The sequence below is a fragment of the Asparagus officinalis genome, chromosome 5 (genome assembly GCF_001876935.1).
Source record: "Asparagus officinalis chromosome 5, Aspof.V1, whole genome shotgun sequence".
NCBI lineage: Eukaryota > Viridiplantae > Streptophyta > Magnoliopsida > Asparagales > Asparagaceae > Asparagus > Asparagus officinalis.
In genome coordinates this window covers 1428390-1451702 of record NC_033798.1, presented here as the reverse complement: position 1 = coordinate 1451702, position 23313 = coordinate 1428390, and the positions used below count along the sequence as shown (strand labels likewise).

At 35.6% G+C, this 23313-nt stretch overlaps 2 protein-coding genes across 2 annotated transcripts; one reads left to right on the top strand and one right to left on the bottom strand.

Annotated features, from left to right (window-relative positions):
* LOC109844000 (annexin D3-like) lies at positions 3088-10148 on the top strand. The gene is made up of 9 exons (XM_020413006.1): positions 3088-3214; positions 3812-4259; positions 5401-5468; positions 5582-5740; positions 7969-8153; positions 8468-8680; positions 8971-9039; positions 9228-9323; positions 9719-10148. The coding sequence occupies exons 1-9, from the start codon at positions 3088-3090 to the stop codon at positions 9923-9925; spliced, it is 1572 nt and encodes a 523-aa protein (XP_020268595.1). The 3' UTR covers positions 9926-10148.
* LOC109841741 (mitochondrial fission 1 protein A-like) lies at positions 10415-22768 on the bottom strand. Its single transcript, XM_020410683.1, has 5 exons — positions 22572-22768; positions 20097-20226; positions 19813-19934; positions 11087-11150; positions 10415-10776 (listed from the first exon to the last, which is right to left on the bottom strand). The coding sequence occupies exons 1-5, from the start codon at positions 22650-22652 to the stop codon at positions 10679-10681; spliced, it is 495 nt and encodes a 164-aa protein (XP_020266272.1). The 5' UTR covers positions 22653-22768; the 3' UTR covers positions 10415-10678.

Genomic DNA, 23313 nt, shown 5'->3' with positions numbered 1-23313 from the left:
TCACTGATGGCTTCAATGATTGTTTCTTTGCTAATATCATTGACTTTATTAAATGCTGTAATCAATTAATTATAGATATCAGACAACTAAGGGGTCTACATAACTAAATACCTCACGAGATTCACACACTATCTTTTTTATGTTTTGAAATCTTCTCTCCATCTTCACATCTCCATGTTTGAACTGATGATACTGAATTGAATAATTGAACTTTGATATTAAGGCCTGTCAAGTCCAATCAAATTGGTGCAAGACCAATGTGGGCATGTGAAAGAATTATTAATGGCATGACATGTAGTTGGACTGCCAATTCTTCAGAGAATATTTTCATCATGTGATTAAATTTCCATCCAATCCAAAATATCTTGGTGTACTGAAAGCTGAGTCAATCATCAATGTTATTGATTTTATAGCGGTGGTTGGAGGTAGGTTTTACCGAATCTGCATGTGTTATTAATTGGGTTCCTATCTGTTCAGACCTTGACAGGGGTTTACCCATAATATATCCCCCAAATCTGTTGTATTTTCAGATTTACCGTCAAATATTACTATCCATCACATTTTATCTAACTTTTGAGTCTTCACATCTAAGAAGAAGGTAATAGGGTGTGAAGATGGACCAAGATAAGTTGAGATCTATTGATATGAATCATATATATGATGCACTACTATTACTCAATATCAGCTATGTTATTTGTTGGACAAATTTTCAAAACAGTCTCATTTACAAAAATATTCCCAAAAAACGACCCGTTTCAAGAATATTCGTCAAAACCGACCTAATTTCAACCGTCGCGCTGAAACTAGGTCGGTTTTAACGAAAAAGAATATGAAACTTCACGGTAGCAGTCATTTAACTAAGCTGCTAAACTTCACGGGACTTGAAGTCCCGTGAAGTTTCATAGTTCAAAACAACTTCACGTGAGTTTCAGAGCTAAAACGGAAGTTTAGCAGCTTAATTAAATGGCTGCTAAACTTCACGAGACTTCAAGTCCCATGAAGTTTGGGAACTTCTTTCGTCAAAACCGACCCAGTTTTAGTCCGATGGCTGAAACTAGATCGGTTTGACAAATATTGTTAAAACAGATTGTTTTTCGGAAATATTTTTGAAAAAGGGTCGGTTTTTGAAAATTTGTCCGTTATTTGTTCTCACATATACTGTGCATGCTTATATACGCTCTATTTTAAAGCCCAAGCCATTCTATATTATCCCAAAGTGTCATATCGTGACTCATAAGTTTGATGTCGCGCGCAATAATTTGAACAATTTCGTATAAATTCTTCTCTTCTTCTATGCCAATACCAAAATGCTGATTCTCCACCTAGCAGGAATACTCTTAGGGGGGGTTAGTCACCTAGAACTTAAAATTAGAATTGGGATAATCTATGGGATAAAATTTTAAGGTGTTAGTCACATAGAACTAAACCTAGAACAAAATTTTAAGGTGTTAGTCACATAGAACTAAAACTAGAATAAAATTTTATAGTGTTAGTCAAGCAGAACTTTAACAAAACTAGAATTGGGATAATTGTACAAAATTATCCCACTTTTTTTATTTTTCTATACAAAAATGAGAGTTCTAGTCTCTCAAATTATTCCAAGTTTTAGCTTGGAACTATGTGGTAAAAAACTAGAACTCGTATTTATTTTGTTATTTTTTATTTTTTTCTTTACTTATTTCCTATTATGGTTATCACCATCATTAGACCATCATCATAATAATAATTGTCAATATCTTATAGTCTAACCAAAAGTTATTTAATAGTAACTAACATTCTTGTAAGCAATTATCAATTAATAATAGTAAGTTTAAAATACATAAATAGTATTTATATCTTAAAAATGCATAAATATATACTTCATGATTATAAAAATTTATCCCACGTTATTTTATCAAAATATCCTGCTTCACAAAATTGTTCCTAGTTATCCCACTAAAATATCCCACTAGCAAAATATTATTCCACTTTAACAATTATCCCATTTTACATGAAAATGTCCCAATTGACTAACACCCCCTTACAGACTTGTGTAGTATATAATCAAGGGCGTCTTCGCACAATTCGACGAGAATATCTTCGACCCTTTGGCTCTTTCAATTTCTTTTTGTTATTAATTTTACTAGGCATAACTTTCAACAACTAATACCAATAGTTTTAGTCATGCGCCACAACTAAGTTATTTTCGTTCCTCTTTTTATCTTTACTAGTGTGAACACCGTGCAAAGCACGGCATACAGTACATCATTTTTCCCGCTACAGTACTCTCGGTTTTAAATACTATAGTAATATTTTTTGATTACTACAGTATCCCGTCTCTGCTACAAATTTTTCGAAAAATGCTACAGTATTCCCGCGTGTTTTCTGCTTGCTACAGTGCTAATGCTACAACAATATTACTGTAGCATTACTGTAGCATGAATAGTAAATCTTAGGCTCGGCCATTTGTACAGAGGAATAGATCTGTGCAATCAACATTCAACCGTTCATAAAAATAGCTTCTCCACCTCTCTTTAATTTCCGCGTCCGGGTGATAAAATTCCAAATAAATAACCTCTTCTCCTTCAACGGTCATATTATTGCGTCAAACCCATTTCCACAAGAACAAAGCTTGATATTTTAAGAGGGAATGAATGAATTTAAAACGGTAACCTACTGATGTAGGACGCTTAATCTGAGTTGGAGTCTATTTAGATTAGGAAATATAGATTATGAAATAAATTTAATTTTAGAGTCAATTAGATTAGGAAACAAAATCAATTTTGATTCATGATTTGTTTCCTCTATTATAAGTAGTCTTTTTAGAATAGAATTTGACACTTTCTTTTTTTGTAATGCTAGTCTTACTAGGAGTCTTATTTGATACTTTCTATTTTTGTAATTCTAGTCTTACTAGGAGTCTTATTTGTTTTTCTATTTAAGAAGAGTCATGTAACCCCAAAGAAGAATAAAATTTCTCTTTTTTAATATTTTTTTCGTGGATTCGAAGATCGTTCTTTGTGGATTCAGATAACACCATTGGTGGATTCTTAGGCTACAACTTCCGCGCTGCGTCAATTGGTATCAGAGCCTTATTCCTCCGATCCAATGGCAGTTGATGAAGCCCCTATTCCTCGAACTGAGTTCGACGTGCTAAGGTCTGATGTAGATCAGCTGAAGACCAATGGTGATCAGATAAGGGCCGCCATAGAGCGACTTATGATGGCGGTAGAGCGTCTGAACACGGCATGAGTTCAAAATCGTGTTGATGATTGCCAACGACGTGATCCGACTCCATATGATAAATTTAACAGGGACAATGATCTTAAGCAAGACATTAGAGTTGGGAAGAACAGTGAAGAAGTAATAAAGAAAGAAGAACAGGGACAATGATCTTAAGCAAGACATTAGAGTTGGGAAGAACAGTGAAGAAGTAATAAAGAAAGAAGAACCACCTCCAGAAAGCAAGACATTAGAGTTGGGAAGAACAGTGAAGAAGTAATAAAGAAAGAAGAACCACCTCCAGAGCACAGTATCTTTCGTACGAGATGTACCGTGATGTAGAAGATTTGTAATGTTATTATTGACAGTCATAGTGGAAGGAATCTTGTCTCTCGGCGTATGGTGAATAAGTTAGGTTTAAAGACAGAGAAACACACACCTCTCGTTAAGATCGACTGGATTCACAAGGGCAATGATGTGCAGAACGATGAAGTGTGTCGAGTATCTTTTTCTATCGGTCGAACTTATGTTGATGAGGTTTTGTGTGATGTTGTCGAGATGGATACTTGTCATATGCTATTAGGTAAGCCATGACAATTCAATAATGGAGCTACCCATAGGAGCAGAGACAATGTTTATATCTTCAAGAAAGATGGACGACGAATTGTGCTCAAACCTCTTATAGAAAAGGAGACATCTAAGATAAAGACTATTGGGAAGAAGGAACTCTTGGTGACAAACAACGATGCTTTAACAGAAAACTTGAAGCAATTTGAAGAGGTCTGTGACTTGGTTGTAACTGAAAAAGAAGAACATGCCTCTACCGAAATTCCTCCTAAGGTGCAGACACTCGATATGCATGAAATGCATGATGGTGATATGATAGTGAAGATGGATGATATGCATGATATTCTTAAAGTGGTTGAGAGTGATATTCAACATATTGATGTTGTCCCGATAGAGGAGAATGATAAAATAGAGAGTGAGACAATTGATGGTACGTGTGCATTGCTTGGTGGAGAGCTTGAGATAAAGGAGATGAAAGAATTGTGTATGGAGTATGAGGAAGAAAATTATTTTTTTAAGCAATAATCATCAATAATTTTAACAATGGTGAGATGATACCGTCTAGAATATGGGAAGCAATAAGAAAAATATTTGGAGGGGTTTTTCATGTCAACTACAGAGCCACATGCTATTAGTTACATACACTTGTCATGAAAAAGATTCATACACAAGTTTGATACAAAAGAAGTCCTAGCAGAGGAGGTAAAAGAACAAATGAAGAAAATCAATACTAAGTACAAGGCAGACGCAGATCATTGCAAGAGAAGAAAATTATTTATCAATGAAGCTACTATTCTAACAAATATAAGCTCGAGGTCGAGCTTCATTCAACAAGGGAAGACTGATGTAGGACGCTTAATCTGAGATGGAGTCTATTTAGATTAGGAAATATATATTAGGAAATAAATTTAATTTTAGAGTCAAATTAGATTAGGAAACAAAATCAATTTTGATTCATGATTTGTTTCCTCTATTATAAGGAGTCTTTTTAGGATAGAATTTGACACTTTCTTTTTTTGTAATTCTAATCTTACTATGAGTCTTATTTGATACTTTCTATTTTTGTAATTTTAGTCTTACTAGGAGTCTTATTTGTTTTTCTATTTAAGAAGAGTCATGTAACCCCAAAGGAGAATAACTTTTCATCAATAAAATTTCTCTTTTTCAATATTTTCTTCATGGATTCGAAGTTCTTCGTGGATTCGAAGATCGTTCTTTGTGGATTCAGAGAACACCCTTGATGGATTCCGATGCTACAACTTCCGCGCTGCGTCACCTACCAAGCTGGTGTAGTGACTAAAGCCAAAACACAGAGAGACCAATTCGAAGTGAATTATATATCGGACAAAATTGGAGTTTTAACGATTGTGGACTAATTTTAAAATACGAAACCTGTCCAGGGTCCAATGACTAAAACCCCAACAATAAAAACTGAAGGGAGGTTACATAAAGGGACACGTGTTTGAGAGCGGAAACAGAAGTTTTGATGCGAAAAACAAAAGCACCATGTTTATCTCCCTACCACTTAAATAAATTAAACTTTCCTCCAATATTTTTGTGAGGGAATAAAGAGGTCACATTTAATTTATTATAATAGTGAATAACTCGTCTCATATTTTTATGATAGAGCAGCATCACCATTCCAAAAAACCTGCCATTCCCTGAGGAAGACTGCAAGAAACTAAAGAAAGCTTTTGATGGTAAATTTAATGTTCAGTCAACAACCCATTTTTATTTTTCCTCATTTTAATCAATGGGTCGTTCTTAAATTTTCCATTTTTTTTTTTTGGGTCCAATTTTTGGTTGTTGTAAGGTTGGGGAACTGATGAGGATGCTGTAATAGAGATATTAGCTCATAGAAATGCAAGGCAAAGGATTAAGATTGCTGATGCTTACAACCGTTTCTACAATGAATCTCTCATTGATCGTCTCCATTCTGAGCTCTCCAGCCATTTTAGGGTATTCTTCTTACCTATTACTTAACTTTATTTCAATATTATTTTGTTTTGGGTTGATAGGGAGTTGTGTTCATGTCTAATTGATTTGATTTATGGGCTTTTTTATTTTTATTTTTTGAAAATTCTGTACTAAAGAAACCCATATGATGTGACATCAAGAGAAATTGTTATTTTGCATTTTGTGGTGGAATAAATGAAAATAGATGCACATAATTCGACTCCATAGAAACCCATGATATATTCCACTCAAGAGAGATTGTTTTGCGGAGTTGGGGGAGATTTTGATTGTTTTGTACTTTGTGATGGATTAAATGAAACTACCTGCACTTAATTTTGATTCGATAGAAACCCATAATATGTTTACGCATTCAGTAATTTAATTTATGATTATTCTTTTGCGTTGATGAGGAGTGATGTGCGTGTCTAATTAATTTGATTTTTGGGTTAATTTACATATGAAGATTACTGATTGTTGAAAAAATCTGTTCTGAAGAAATCCATGATTTCATTTAAGAGAAATCGGGATTAGTTTATGTTGGGAAAAACAAGCATAAAAATAGATCCAAAAAAGTGCAGAACAAACCATACAGGAAAGAAGGAAAAAAACAGAAAGTTAGTAACATCATATTAGATACATTTCAAGTTTGAAATAATTTACAAAAGTGCCAAATCGCCTCTTAACAGAGGACTGGCCTTGAAAAAGTTATGACCCACCTACGGTAGCATTGGGTCTGAATAGTACTTCCGAGGATGAGACGACTGCAGTCCAAATAAACGCTCTCTTCTTGTGAACCCTATGACTACTTCTTCAGTTCGCCAGAACCTCTAGTACTCAACAACTTATAGAATTATAAAGGAAGAAGAAGATAGGAGATTTTATTTTTCTGTGTGTTAAATGATCAAAAGATGTCTGCGATAAAACTTATTCAATCCTTGTAACGTTTATAACGTACGAAACGTTCGGCTGGTTTTAAGTGAGCACATTCAAAATGTTTAAGCTCGTTTTAAAGATAGCGCGTGCAAAAAGACCCTGCAACCGGCCCGTGCGCATGAGCTCGCTCGCTTATATACCAACCAAATTGTATAATACTAACACATTTGTTATACTATAAATAACACGTGTGTTAATATGAATCAACTAAAATGCATTCAATTAGCCTATGTGGGACTAAAACTCACATAGTACTTATTAAACACATTTTAATTTTCATCTATGGAATCCAATCATTAAATGTAAAAACCCTCTAACATTCATTTATTTCAACAGTTTAAACTTTGTGGTGAACTAAATGGATATAACATCACTTACTCGAAATATAACCAAGGTCTATCTTTTTTATCAGAGGTTGAATCGATCATCAGAAGAAGAATTAGGCCAATTAACCAACCGAAGTTGGCCTCCGTCATTATGTATTGAACAGATGAAAAGCCTCCGTAACGGTTGGACGATAGTAAAAAGTTAGAGAAATATCAAACACATGATTCTATTCAAGAGAAATGGTCGTATAAGAGCTACAGAAATTTTGATTGTTTTCCACTTCGTGGTGAGAACTAAATGAAAATCGTTACACCTAGTTTTGTTTTTTTTAATACTTATCTTTTCTTTTGTTTTCCCGTCATTTTCACTGTACCGCTAGATCAAACTAAGTGAATAATATTTGTTTTTAATAGAGAGGCATAATTGGGTGTAAATTTTAGTTGTATATTTTGAAAATATGGCTTTTCTTTGTTTCCTCTCACTCCTAAAATGGCTTAGCAAGACACAATGGCGCCCAAGATGTCTATGAAATTCAATGAGTCAGGATACACTTTCATCTAGATTCTGTGCTTCAAAGAGATTTGAAATCCTGCAGTCTTATGCTAATAAGAAGAGCTTGACACGCATCCTCTTCCATTACTTACCAGAGGGAGGGAGAGATACTGGAAGCTAACACAATCCAAATATATTTTCACAGAAAACCCCCCATTTTGTTGAAGTTGATCTGCATCACATGGTGTCCAAAAACGAAAAATCAAGCGAAATTGGTTTTACTTACGCATGCATCTCGTACAAAATGAACAGGTGAAGATAGCATGTCAGTAGATACATGATTTGGGGCATAATTTTTTTTAATCCACCTTTTATCATGATGTAAAACAATCAACAACTGTTAGATGTCAATTTGTTTTAGGCTTATCACCTTGTCCACCTATCCAATCCTGACTTCGAGCTATTAGTATAAGCTCTTTTTATTTGACACAGAAAGCGAGGCTCTGAAAGCTTCCAAAAAGAAGGGTGATAAACATCTATGGCCGATCATAGAAGTCACATGCGCTTCATCTCCGGACCATCTGATAGCGGTGAGAAAGGCTTACTGTACTCTGTTCAACTACTCTCTCGAAGAGGATATTGACCTTCACTTACCCCAGAACCATTCAGTGAGACAGGTACATTTCATCAAGGGTAAATTTCACTATCGGATCAGGAACTCACATACGATATTAACATGAACGGAGAAAAAATACCAGAAATGTGACCTCGTTGTTTTTTTCAGTCCTGCTCTCCTACGTGAATGCTCTCCGTTCATATTTTTCATCACGAACTTTGATTTGTCATAATTCAAACATACTACTTTACCCATTAGCAAAAGCCCCCAAAGTTCAGGAGGGTCTTATGAAACTTCGATTTCTTTAGTTATATGCTTGTGCCTATAATAATATCAATTGATTAATCTCTTCTCTAACTAGTTTGTTTTTTGTAGCTATTGGTTCGTCTTGTGAGCTCCTACAGATACGATGGGGAGGATTTGGATGAAGCATTGGCAAGATCTGAGGCGTCGAACCTCCATGATGCGATAATAAGCAAGCAGCTTCATAGTGAAGAAGTCATTCGTATAATTGGTACAAGAAGCAAACCTCACCTCAAAGCTACTTTCAAGCATTACAAGCAAGACTATGGGAAAACCATAGATGAGGTACTAATAATAATTTCAATGAAACTAGAATCTTGTTGTTAGCCAAACAATGTTAAATGTATGAACTTTTGGGATACAACATTCAACAAGCATCCATTTATAAGTATAGATTCCTCTACTAATATGTAGAATAATTTTCTTGAAGCCCCTTCCATTGCCCTAAAACTTCTGAGTTGTGGTGGCGAGGGTGTTACTCTTAACATACCCTGCAGGTTGAATGTCCTTTTCATGGATAGGACATTGAGCTTTTTTACACAACAACGTTTTTATTTCCATAATGATCTCGGCAGGATTTGAACTTTGGTTGCTCTGGTACCATATTAAAGTGCTTTCCACTTCATCAAAATTTCAAAACTGTGGTGAGAATTGAGAATTATATTTTTATTCTCCTTAACATTTTTCTTTTTTCCAAATTTCACTTGCTTATTATTCTCTGGGGGAACTGTATTGGTCTCGAGAACAAATTCAATCTCTCTTCAACTTATATTTCCTATGCTGCAAACTGTGGTCATTATTCGTTTAACAATGTAAAGTTTCAAATTAACAGGATATTGAGGGGAACAAAAAAAGCGATGAACTATATGCATCGTTGCTAAAAGTTGCAGTTCGTTGCTTGGACTGCCCTGAGTTACATTTTGCAGAGGTAATCTACACTCCATCAAAGTTTTAGTTCAAAGATAAAAGGGTTAACTGCGGGTAGACATCCTTTACTATTGCATAATTCTGTATAAATCCCCTGTACTTCTATTTTCGTAGATGGCCAGCTGGATTCTCAACTCTGCTAGTCTTTTTCTCATTTAAATTAGCGATATGTAATGATCATTATGCAAGTTTTGTTGTAAGTAAATCAGTCTATGAAGCTCAATCTTAGCGCGAAAGTAATGCAGTTGAGAGTCCAGAGGGTCTATCGGCAACAATAGAAGCGCAGGGGGTCTATCCGCAATTTGGCTATAGTATAGAGGGCCTAATCGCAATTAACGAGAGATAAAATGCTATATCCTCTTTAACTTCCTAATGAAACTTTGGTTATATGATCAGGTGGTGAGAACTTCGATAGTGGGTCTGGGAACGGATGAAGACTCACTGACAAGAGCTATTGTGACCCGGGCTGAAATTGATCTGAAGAACATCAAAGAAGTGTATACCAAATACGGAACAAGCATTAACGATGATATTAAGGGCGATACATCTGGTGATTATAAGAAATTTTTGCTTGCTTTGGTGGGGTGGGACATCACGATATAGAGTTGCATAGTAGGCATATTTATGATCCCCTTTGTGTGAAAATAAATAAGGAGTGTGATGGGATTGAAGTTGTGCCTACATACATTGCCGGTATCGGTAAATTTGTGATTTTTTCTTTTTGTGATTTCTCTCTGCTTTTCTACCAACTTTACCCCATCTGAAGAAGGAAATTGTGGATCCTAAAACCCTGTACTTCCTCTTATGAATCTTGGATGCTTCTCAAGATACATAAAAGGGTGTTTTTAAGCCTATGCGTTTTGAAGAAAGAAGGGGTGAGGCTAACCTTTATTGACTCCTCCTAGGTATCAATACTAAACCAAAGATGTTCTTTTATCTAGTGAAAATTTAATACAAAAAATGAAAGATGCTCTTTTATCCAGTGAAAATTTATGGACGGGCCTCAATGTGGCCTTTGAATTAATAATGGTCCGTCCATTGGACAAAAAATGGCAGCTCAGTCAATGGACCAAAAATGGTGACTCAGCGCACTTGAGAAACACGCTCTTCACTATGTGTGATAAACAAGGATTTTACCAACAATATACATAAGTCAGTTGGAAGAATACACAAAAACTCATTTCAAATGTGAAAAAAATAACCAAAAGATAAGAGCATGTACAGCCACATTTTACACCCAACAAGAAAACACATGACAAGTTAAATCATCATACAACTATGAGAACATATATGGCATGGGGAAGAAGGCATTATATCAAGAGGAAAGAGTTACAAACAAGGTCTTGATTTGTTATTTCACTTCTTTCGACCAGCAGCAGCAGCAGCAGCAGCAGCTACTCCACCCACCAACAGTCCAACAGCGGTAGCAGCTATGCCAATGCCAATCACACCATCTGCATTGAAAGAAAAGTGATGTTATTCGTATGTAGCAGAGAAAAGGAAGACCCCAAAAAATAAAAATAAAAATAAACACCATAGCGGGCCCTCTAAAGAAAAAATCATACAGAAAGGAGAGTAGGGCATACGCGCAGCACACATTTTAAAGTTGACGGTCGCACCGGTATAGTATTTTACTATTTTATAGCCTTGATGTTTGTATATCGGTGCAATAATTTAAATTACTAGTAGGACGTATCACGTATGTCATTTTCTCCTTCCTGTGTGAGTTTATTTGCAATTGAAACCAAGAGGTATTTATCTCACCTTTTGCAATTTTATCTTCCACCACTTTCTTCAGAGACAAGGCCTGCCTCCAATCAGGTGCAATCTACCAAAAAAAAAAATGGTTGATTGGAGGGTAAATAAATTTCAAGATCAAGCGGACAAAAGAAAGTACTGTAAGATGTCATATACCAGCTAATGGTTGAGAAACTCATCTGTACCCGTCAAAACTTGTTAAAGATTAGAACCAAATTGGAGAGATGAAGATATGATTATGAAGACGCATAATATGACTGAATCAGATACGACTTAGAATTATGTGTAACAAAGGAACAAAAAACTATCTAAAATAAAGTAGTATCCCTTGGACCAGAGTTTACTAATGTGCCTGACTCCCAAAAACATAGCTCACATCACTCTGTAACCAAAATCAGCAGCAGATTTAATAATTTGAGGGAAACTATTTCAGTCATATAGCCAAGTACATGTAATCATATCTCACTTTGTTATCTACATTCGACCCTTACGATAGAAAGGATACCAATATCCATATGAGAAGAATATGAATACTTAATATGCTTATACGGAGCAGATAAATCCATGGATATCCACATCAATTTGCACCTCTATGATTTTCATTGAAACCCATTAAACATTTCATCTGCTGGAAATTTACCTCCCTTTTTACAATGCTTTCAAAGATAACATGGCCCACAATAATAGGCCTTAAATTTCAGATTTAAGCAAGTCCTAGTTGTTGGAAAATCAGGACCGCAGCTAATATTAGTGCGGAAATAATAAATTGGACATAGATTTTTACGTGGAAAATACCCCAAATAAATTTGGGGTAAAGACCACAGACAATAGTAAAAAAATCTACTATGAAAAAAAAATTTAGAGTTACAATCTCTCTCTTATACAAGAAGAAATTTTATCTATTTTTCTCTCACTTTTCTATATGAAGTTTGGAGATTGGATTGATTAAGCAGAGAATGAACTCTACTCCTTTTATAGGCAAACTCTGTTCCATGTCCTCAAAGAATGTGGCTCCAATTTTCTTCGTTTCGGTACATAATTCTAACAAGAACAAAGAATGCGGCTACCTAAAATACAATTGTTTTGGTCAACAATTGCGGCTCTTGGCTCTCTCTCCAAAAAATGGTACTGCAGTTGTTTTGATCAACAATTGCGGCTCTTGACTCTTTCCTACAATCTCCAACTTGAAAATTTGATTGAGAACCAATAATATATTCACACTATTCTTTCTATCTTGTATAGGAGAGAGATTGTAACTCCAAAAATTTTCCTCATAATGGATTCTTATACTCTTGCCCGTGGTTTTTACCCGAAAATTATTTAGGGGAGTTTTCACGTAAAAAAATGTGTCCAATTTATTATTTTCACACTGATATCAGCTACGGCCCTGTCCTATCTTGTCCCGATTTTCCAACAAGTAGTATCAGAGCCTGGCTTAGGGTGCGTGTATCTCTTATCATATGTTTTGTGGTTGCCACCAAAGGTGAATTCTCGGCATTAGAAAATAAATTAGATTATCATTTACCCTTTGAAGGCATTGTGCACTATTTAGAAGCACGTTTACTATTCACAAGTGTGGTTATTGTTCACAAATACAGTTACTATTTACGTAAAATAGTAGAAGTTACAATTCGTGATAGAAGGAATGGCGACGACGTTCGAGATTGAAAAAATCAACGAGAGTAATTTCTCACCGTGAAAATTGAAAATAAAGGCTATCTTGAGACAAGATAATTGTCACAGATGACAAGTAGAAACGAGATGGACAAAAATGTTATTATAAATCTTCATTTGGCATTAGCAGATAGGGTGTTGTCAAGCATAGATCATAAGAAAATAACAAAGAAGATCTGGAATACTCTAACAAAGTTACATGATGTCAAATCCTTGCATACCAAAATTTTCTTAAAAGAAAATTTTACACTTTAGGATGACGGAATCTACATCGATGACCGACCACATCAGCACCCTAAATACACTATTTTCTTAACTTACAACGTTGACGCATACAATCAATGTGAATGAGTGTGCAGAATTTCTACTTTAAAGTCTACCTAATTCATATGATCAGCTCAACATCAATGTAACAAATAACATCCTTATGGGCTATCTAGTCTTCGACGATATTGCAACTGCCGTTCTGGAGGAAGAAAACCGGTCTAAGAACAAGAAAGACAGGCAATCAAGTTCGTAGCAAATGAAGGTTTTATTGGTGACGAGAGAAAGATCAACGGAACATGGCTTCAATGGGAGTCATACCCATGGTAGATCAAAATCAAGAAGAAGAATATCAAATGCTACAATTGTGATAAAAGGGGACACGTGAAATCGAAGTGTTGGCATAATAATAAGATTTGTGATAAAAAGTCTTCAGAGCCATCAACATTTCAAAGATGCGTTGTAAGCACATCAAACGATAGTGAAATTTTATACAATGGAGCATCAACTGTTAAAAAAGACAAAAAGATATTTGCCAATATTTGACTTCTAGATTTAGCAACCGCTTGACACATGACCTCCCGGAGAGAATGATTCCACGAATATAAACCTATCTCAGGAGGATCAGTATTTATGGGCAATGATTCATGCCTTGAAAATTTTTGATATTAGTACTATCAAAATCAAAATGTTTGATCGTACGATACGCAGCATTCAAAATGTGAGATATGTGAAAGGCTTATAGAAGAATCTATTGTCTTTAGGACAATTGGATGAGCTCGGATGCAAGACCTATATAGAAAATAGGATAATAAAAATTGTTAGAAGAGCACTTGTTGTAATAAAGGGGGAAAATAGATACAAATCTAACATGTTTAAGGGAGAAACCTGCAGGAATCTGATTTATGTGTGACATTAACCAGCCATGAAGAAGAATAAACCATGATGCGGCACCGTAAACTAGGTCACATGTCAGAACGAAGCTTGAATATTCTCTCTAACCAATAGTTGCTTCCTAGGCTCAAATCGGTAGCTCTTCCCTTATGTGAGGATTGTGTTACAAGTAAGTAATATCGGTTGAAATTTAACACATTGAGTTCTAGAAATAAGGCCAATGTTACATTAAACACTGGGCGCTTCTAGGCGTCGGACTTGTCGCCCAACGCTTAGTCGCCTAGGCGGACGCCTAAGCGGTTTCTGGGCGTTTTTTTCTTTCTTCATTTAAGTGGTGATCGATGAGGTTTTGCTGAAGATTCAAAATGTGAGATATGTGAAAGGCTTATAGAAGAATCTATTGTCTTTAGGACAATTGGATGAGCTCGGATGCAAGACCTATATAGAAAATAGGATAATAAAAATTGTTAGAAGAGCACTTGTTGTAATAAAGGGGGAAAATAGATACAAATCTAACATGTTTAAGGGAGAAACCTGCAGGAATCTGATTTATGTGTGACATTAACCAGCCATGAAGAAGAATAAACCATGATGCGGCACCGTAAACTAGGTCACATGTCAGAACGAAGCTTGAATATTCTCTCTAACCAATAGTTGCTTCCTAGGCTCAAATCGGTAGCTCTTCCCTTATGTGAGGATTGTGTTACAAGTAAGTAATATCGGTTGAAATTTAACACATTGAGTTCTAGAAATAAGGCCAATGTTACATTAAACACTGGGCGCTTCTAGGCGTCGGACTTGTCGCCCAACGCTTAGTCGCCTAGGCGGACGCCTAAGCGGTTTCTGGGCGTTTTTTTCTTTCTTCATTTAAGTGGTGATCGATGAGGTTTTGCTGAAGGTCAGAGGAGGTAGTGGAGGTGTTCATATTTGAAGGTTAATGAAGTTTAGAGGATGTGTACGCTACGACACCTAAATTCACAATCAATGCCTACAGGGTGCAATCCACGTAAGCAGATAATGCTCCCCTAAACGCTCGTAAAATCTAGATGGGCAACCTAAATACCGTCTGGACGCTAGACGCTAGTTAGACGGCCTAGGTACCGCCTAGGCGTACGCCTAAGCGGACTAGACGGAGGTTTTTTAAAACAATGAATAAAGTTATTCTACAACTAGTTTATTCTGTTGTATGGCAAGTACCAGTTATATCCATGGGAGTAGCAAAGTATCATGTATCATTTATTGATGATTACTCCAGAAGATGTTAAATGTACCCTATCAAAAGGGCAGATGTGTTTCTAGTCTTTTAAGCTTGCAAAGCACGAGTCGAGCTTGAATATGAAAAGAAAATCAAATGCTTGAGCACATATAATGGAGGGGAATACAAAAACGGTGAATTTCTTATTACAAGCAAGAAGGCATCAAAAAACAATTCACACTACATATACTTCTTAATAAAATGGAGTGACAGAGCAGATGAACATAATTCTGTTGGAAAAAACAAGAGCAATGTGGGCAACTGCAAATCTAGATAAAAATTTTTGGGCAGCAGTAAAACCACATAAAACTACATGCTATGTGGTGAATCGAGCTCCATCAACTGCAATTGAGCTAAAGACACCGATGGAGATATGGGCTGGCAAGCCAGCTAATTATTCAAACTTCCATATATTTAGAAGTCCAGTGTTTGTAATGTACAATATCCAAGAAATTAGAAAGTTAGATTCAAAATTCAAGAAATACATATTCTTAGGGTATGCTGACGGAATAAAGGGGTATTATTTGTGGGATCCCACAACCCGCAAGGTTATTGTTAGCAGCGAAGTTATCTTTATAAAGAACCAACTATAAAGAGAAGACAAAGAAAGTAGATCAAGAAAGGACTTAGTGATTGTAGCTGTCCAGTTAGAAATAATCCAAATTTTTCTGAAGCAACATCGAAGCATGATGTACAATAACCAGTCGAGTCCGAGGCTCTAGTAGTTCAAAGGTCAACTCATGAGAAAAGATGACCAACTTGGCACTTAGAGTATGTTATAGAGAGTAATATTACATACTATCTTCTAACAGAGGATGGAGAGCCATCAACTTTCCATGAAGCTATAAATAGTACAGATGCATCTTTATAGATAACAACAATGCAAAAAAAAAATTGAAGTTCTTCATAAAAATAAGACTTGGATACTTGTGTCACTCTCATATAAGGAAAAAAGACTATTAAAAATAAATAGGTTAATAAAAGCAAGTGAAATGGCAACGATCAAGTGGAACGATATCGTGCTAGACTAAGTAAAATGATATGCTCAGAAAGAAGATATTGACTTTCATGAAATATTTTCTCCTATAGTTTGACTTACAATAGTCCGAGTAGTCCTGGCTATGAATGCTATATTTGACTTATATCGAAAACACTTAGATGTGAAAACAGTCTTTCTTCATGGAGATCTTCAAGAAGAAATTTATTTACTCCAACCAAAAGGCTTTGAAGAAAAAGGTAAATGAGAACTTAGTTTGCATGTTAAACAAATTTTTGTACGGTCTAAAACAGGCGCTAGGTGTTAGTACAAGATATTTGATTCATTCATCATGAGCCTAGGATACAACAGACTTAATTCACCCTTATGCATATTTCAAAAGATTTAGTGAAAATAACTTTGTTATCTTATTATTGTATGTTAACGACATGTTGGTTACAAGCTTCAATATGCAAGATTGTAAGTCAATTTCTATCCTATTTACTGTTAATTTCAAATTATCCTCCAATATTAGTCCTAGCAATGAAGAAGAGAAGATAGATATATCTCAAGTACCGTACACATCAGCATTGAGAAGTTTAATGTTCGCTATAATTTGTACACGACCAGACATTACACAAACAGTGGGAGTAGTTAGTCGATACATAACGAATCCTGATAAAAAGCATTAGAATGCTGTAAAGATCATCTAAAATACATTAAGGGAATAGCAGATGTTGCATTATGTTATAGGGGATCAGACTTTATTGTTAGTGAAAATGTTGATTCTAATTATGCATGTGATCTTGATAAAAGTAAATCCACCACATGTTATGTGTTTGTACTTGCTAACGAAGCTGTAAGTTAGGTTTCAAAACTACAGTCAGTTGTGGCTACATCAATAGAAGTAGAATATGTAGAAGCTTCGTAAGCTAGTAAAGAGACAGTATGGTTGAAAATAGTATTGGAGGAACTCATACATGAACAAAAGAAGATTTTTCTATTCTGTAACAGTCAGAATGCTTTGCATTTAACAAGAAATCCAGCTTTTTATTGAAAGACAAAACACATTCGAATTCAGTACCGCTTCATTCGTGAGAAAGTAGAAGAAATAGTGGATATACAGAAAATTCACACCAAAGATAATCTAGTAGATTTTTTGACAAAGGTAATTAATACTGATAAATTTGTTTGGTGTCGATCCTATTATGGTCTGACGCAAACGTGAGCAATATAAAAATAACAAGATAGAAAGAATGATGTGAAGATATGATTGATTCTCAATCAAACCTTCAAGTGGGAGATTATAGAAAAGAGCCAAGAGCCACAATTGTTGATCAAAATAATTGTGGTACCAATTGTTGGAGAGAAAACCAAGAGCCGCAATTATTGACCAAAATAGTTGCGTTTTAGGAAGCCGCATTCTTTGATCTTGTTAGAATTAGGCACCGAAATAAAGAAAATTAGAGCCGCATTCTTTAAAGACATGAAGCAGAGTTTACCTATAAAAGGAGCAGAGTTCATTCTGTGCTCAATCAATCCAATCTCCAAACTTCATATAGAAAAGTGAGAAAAATTGAGAGAGTTTTTCTCCTTGTATAAGAGAGAGATTGCAACTCTAAAAAATTTTCTCATAGTGAATTCTTCTACTATTGCTTGTGGTTTTTACCCCAAATTTATTTAGGGGGTTTTCCACATAAAAATCTGTGTGACCAATTTATTATTTCCGAACTAATATTAGCTGCGGCACTGCTCCATCTGGTCCCCATTTTTCAACGCTAGTTACCATGCAACTTTCATTGGGTATTCCTGTTGAACTCCAAAACCAATAAATGAGACCTCTGACCTTATCAAACACATTTTGGATCATACCAATGTCAATATGCTGGTCAAATATGAACATAATAAGGTTATATTATGTAACCTACTTCCAGTGCTTTGATATCAGCCCAAGAGATCATCAAGATCAATAAGTCCTGATCAATTCTACAAAGAGCAATCTAATTAAGCGAACAATCAAGAAAATCTATGACAAGTTTCTATTTAAAAAAAAGTAACAAAAAATAAATATCATGCTCAGATAATGATATAATTCAAATCAATCTATAATATTAAACATACTTAATAAACAGTACTTAATAACCAAAAAAACATTACTTAAATGTAAGATTCACCAGATTTTTTTTGAAAAATTAACTAGGAAATTGCAAGGTCATAAAAAGGGTGAACTTTACAGATGCCCTTCTATAAACACTGTAGGAGTCATTTCCGGCAACAGATAATAGGTTCTGCTCATAATGGTTCTTAGAATTGAATTTCTCGTTCCAAGTAAACTCCGTCAAAATATTTCCACTTTAGTCCTTCAAATGCTTGTCTTGAACCAGCAAAGGCTTAAGATTTCAGTTTATTTTTACCACACAATATGACTAAGTACATGTTCAAGGTCAAACCAGAACACGTGTAACTCAGTAGGGTTAGGGTTCATTGTCTCTTCTCCCCCTATAAATACACAGGCAAGGGTTCATGAATCATGAGAGGCATCTATTTTTTAATCTAGTAATTCCCAAACCTAGTGGGCACTTCTATCATCCTTGTGCATAGTTTGTGGGGTGATAAGTGGAGATTGCTTGCTGTCTACAGTGTGTTTATCCTCCAGTCCTTGCTTAAGACAATCTATGTGGCAATGTTAGCAAGTAATAATCTGCCATTGAGGTACAACTTAATCTGCAAATTTACTCTTCATAGACAGAATGCTAGCATTATTATTCACCCATTATGCATGATCTATATGTACATGAGTAGATATCTATATTTATTAGTTCTGGATTAACAAGTACAATGAGAACCGCGACAAGAAATTGTCTAAAGAGTTAAGACAGGAAAAACACAAAAGGAAGAAAAAACTAACTCCTTGAAGTCTGGAAACAGAAAATAAAATTTTAGTTCTCTACTTGGCACAGGCTAATTGTGGGCACCTCAACCTTTTTAACTACCATCATTGAATAGCTTCCTAAGAGCTAAAAATAGAAGAAAAAACTAGGAGCAAAGTGGAGAGAAAATATGTGATCAGTCAATTTAAATTAAATAAAACTAGGAAAAAAACTAGGAGCAAAGTGGAGAGAAAATATGTGATCAATGTAAATACAAAAAAAGACTAGGAGCAAATTACAAAAATCTATCGACTTCAAGTATTTTTCTGCATCAGTCAATGTATTCTGTATTTTCTGCACCTCATTCTTTTTTTTTTTTTTTGGTAACGAGGGAACCTCGGTCAGTCCAGCTCAACACTCAGCCCCTTCGGGGCCGACACCCCTGGATCAATCCACGCACCCCCCATGCTGATCGAGGGAAGCATCCCGAGTGCGTGTGCCGATCCGGACTGCGGCTCAGCTGAACCGACCGAGTAAAACCCCGGTCTCCACCCCACCCTTAGAGCGTGGACAACAGGTGAAGCGCTAACGGGAATCGAACTCGGGACTAGCATGGGCACGAAACCCTAGGAGCCGAGTCGCTCCTCATGGGGCTGCTAGCCACGAGGCCACCCGCGGGTGGTATGCACCTCATTCTTTGATACCATGACATGCACGTGATCCAAGTAACCACCTAAAAGTTTGTGAGCCTGTGAGTCTGTGACCCAAATTAACTGCTAATAAAGCAGTAAGATCATACCTCCAAACATCTTCCCACAAGCTGCCTACTCCTTGAATAGTCCCCACTTCTATAGTGTCCAACGGCCAAAAGATAAAGTTTCTCTCTTATTTGCAGGGGGCTATTGGAATTCGCCAATGAGGCTGTCACAACAGAAATTCACTCAAATTAGGAGTCCATAGCATTGCAACAGTCGCTCACAATGACTAACATAGCACTCAAGATAAATTGCATCATTTACAAAGAAATTGTTAAAACAACAGCTAACCAAAAAGATGAAAAACTGCAGAAAAAACATGTTAAACCTTCAAGCATGGCTATTCCCCGGTTCACGTCTTCTGGCTGTCTGGAATGAACAAGAGCCCATGATAACCTCATGAGACTATCATTCTTGTTCTCCGTGCTCCCGCCCTCCGCAACCTCTCTCTCACAACCCTTCATAAATTGGAAAGTAGTTGTCAGCACTAATTCAGCATGGTGAACGCCAAAATTTTCAGAAGAATTTAATAGATGATAATTATCTCTACTAAAGAGCATAAGACTAGCAAAATTTAGTTTCCATCTCTAATATATAGAAGCCACGAAGAACTTCTCCCACTCTTCTATTTTCTTTGTTTGCTTATCCTAAGCATTGTGGTTTCCAAATAAAATTACGAAAGAGGCAAGAACAAATTTTGACAATGCTGCAACTGCACCTAAAACTACACACATTTTCAAAGAATTCCTTAAATGTTCCCTTTAAGGAAATCATTTACGAAAGGGGCTGTTTGGTTGCACACTTTTTGAGAAAAATTTTCTCAAAACATCTGATAATGACAAATTTGTAATTAAAAGTTTTCCAGAGATTTCTGTAAATTGTGTTTGGTTCAACAAAAAATTTACAGAAATATTTTCTATAAAATATCAAAACCTACCAAATTTTACAAAAAGTAATTTCCTCTCAAAATGAGAGGAAATCACCAGAAATCTGACACATACCATATTTAATTAAAAACCTACCAAATCTTGTTATTTTCTATGAAGTTATGAGCTATTTTCTTGTTTTGAACCAAACAAGCAAAGTACAAAAAAACAAGAAAATTGGTACTTTTTGATTTCTCAAAACTTTTCCTATAATTTTTTAAGAAATACAATTATGATCTTGTATGAATTCTGTCACCCGGTATTTACCACTCGGAGTGATTTTGATTGTCATTCGTGCGGGGCAACCAATTCTTGTTTCTGGCCGTGGCCTCTTCACTTCCTTTGCTCCTTTCTTGTCCTTTCGAAACCCTTCCCTTGAGCAGACAAATGTCCTAGATCTAGTAATGTTTTCAGAAGATTTATCTGATGAACTTTTTCGTACACTGAAGCCTACAACACCGGCATATTTATTGTAGAATTCATATGCTTTATCTTCACTGTCGAATTCCATGTCAATTTCTGGCACTGCTTTTGCATTAGTGTTGTCTATAGGAACATCAGAATCGATCATTCTTCTCATTTTACCCTGTTTATTCAAATTCTAGAATGATCTGTTAGTTTAGAAAAGAAGTGGGGAAGAATTAGACAACTCCCAGCTTATCTTATCATGTACATCAAGTACGATAGTAGAGCTTTTCAGGTATTGAAAACGACAAGCAAGAACTTCCAAATTGAAATATAAAATTATTAACTATAATGAAACAGAATGCATGACCAAAAACCTTGACACATAAAGTATATCAGTTATCGTTATCTAATTGGAAAATACACATCTGTGATACCTTTACGAATTACGAGTTAAATAGGGATTCAACCTCGAACTGAGGAAGAACATGGGTACATCACTTGTTGATGTTAGATTCTGGGCCCTTTTGATTAGTCCATGGAAAATAAATGGCCTAGAAAGTTTGGTGTCATGAAATAATTTGGCAAGACTCAACAAGTTGGAATTTGAGAAAAATCTGGTAAAATAGGAAATAATTTGGTTATAGTTAGGGGCTGTTTGGTTGCACACTTTTTGAGAAAACTTTTCTCAAAACATCTGACAATGACAAATTTGTAATTAAAAGTTTTCCAGATATTTCTGTAAATTGTGTTTGGTTCAACAAAAAATTTACAGAAATATTTTCTATAAAATATCAAAACCTACCAAATTTTACAAAAAGTAATTTCCTCTCAAAATGAGAGGAAATCACCAGAAATCTGACACATACCATATTTAATTAAAAACCTACCAAATCTTGTTATTTTCTATGAAGTTATGAGCTATTTTCTTGTTTTGAACCAAACAAGCAAAGTACAAAAAAACAAGAAAATTGGTACTTTTTGATTTCTCAAAACTTTTCCTATAATTTTTTAAGAAATACAAGGAAATCATATTTTAGGTGGAAAACATTTCCTATAATTTCTAGAAATTGAACCAAACACCCCCTAAACAAACCCATAATTTTAGCACTGCGTTCGCCAACTATAACTACCAATCTCTCCTCTGTAGCTCTCTATCCTTTTCTTCTCAAAAGAAAAGGAACATTTTTTACAAGAACTACACAAGTCGCAAAAGAGGAGCAAAACACCGAAAATTACACACAAATCCTTGCAAAAGAATTTCTTTTTGAACGAATACTATCTCTAAAGTGTAAGAAATCACATATAAGCTAATGTCAAACACCAAAACCGACAATTTTTTAACATCAGTAGAACTTTATCCCATATCGACAACTTATATCTACTTGCTGAATCCAAAAACCCTAGCTATTATACGGAATTGAGAGAAAGATAAAGCAATTGAAGATCTAGGGTTTTAGGTAGCTACGCACGGCGATGATGTCGCGATCGCACCAGGGGATGTTGTCGCCGCCGGTGAAGAAGGATCCGACGGAGCCGAAGAACTTTTCCATGATTTTCCGATGAACGGAGATCGATGAATCGATCTAAAAATAAATTAGGGGTTTTTATAGCGAAAGAATTTGAGGAAGAAGAGAAGAAGGGGTTGGATACTTCGGGGTTAAGAGAGAGAACGGTGATTTATTAATTTGGTGGCCGGTTTATGATGTAATAATTTTGGGTTGGAGAATATTTTGAGAGAGACCCATTTAGTAAAACAATTAGCAAAATCGACCATTTTGCTAAAGATTTAGTAAAATCGATTTTTTTTGCCGTGTCATCAAGGCTGACAAAAAAAAGAGATCGATTTTACAAAATATTATGTTTAAAATACACAGGACTACTAGTTTCGTATTGTTAGTGGTCCATAATTAAGATTAATCTATTTCTTATGATTTAAACGGAATAGTCCTGTTTAAATAGCATAGCAGAGACGCTACCCTAACATTTCCACAATCCAACGACCTCAACCTTCTCTCAATCCAATGCGAGAAAACCTCACAAACCACTGTCAACACCTCGATCTTCTCCGAAACCCTAACCACCTTCTCCAACCCCAATCTCAAACCCAGCGGCAGTGCAGCCCTCCATGTCGAGACTCCGTGATGTCGTTGTTCATCTCCTTGGCCGAGACGTCGAGATTCTTCTTCAAGAGATTCATCAAGATGGAGGTTT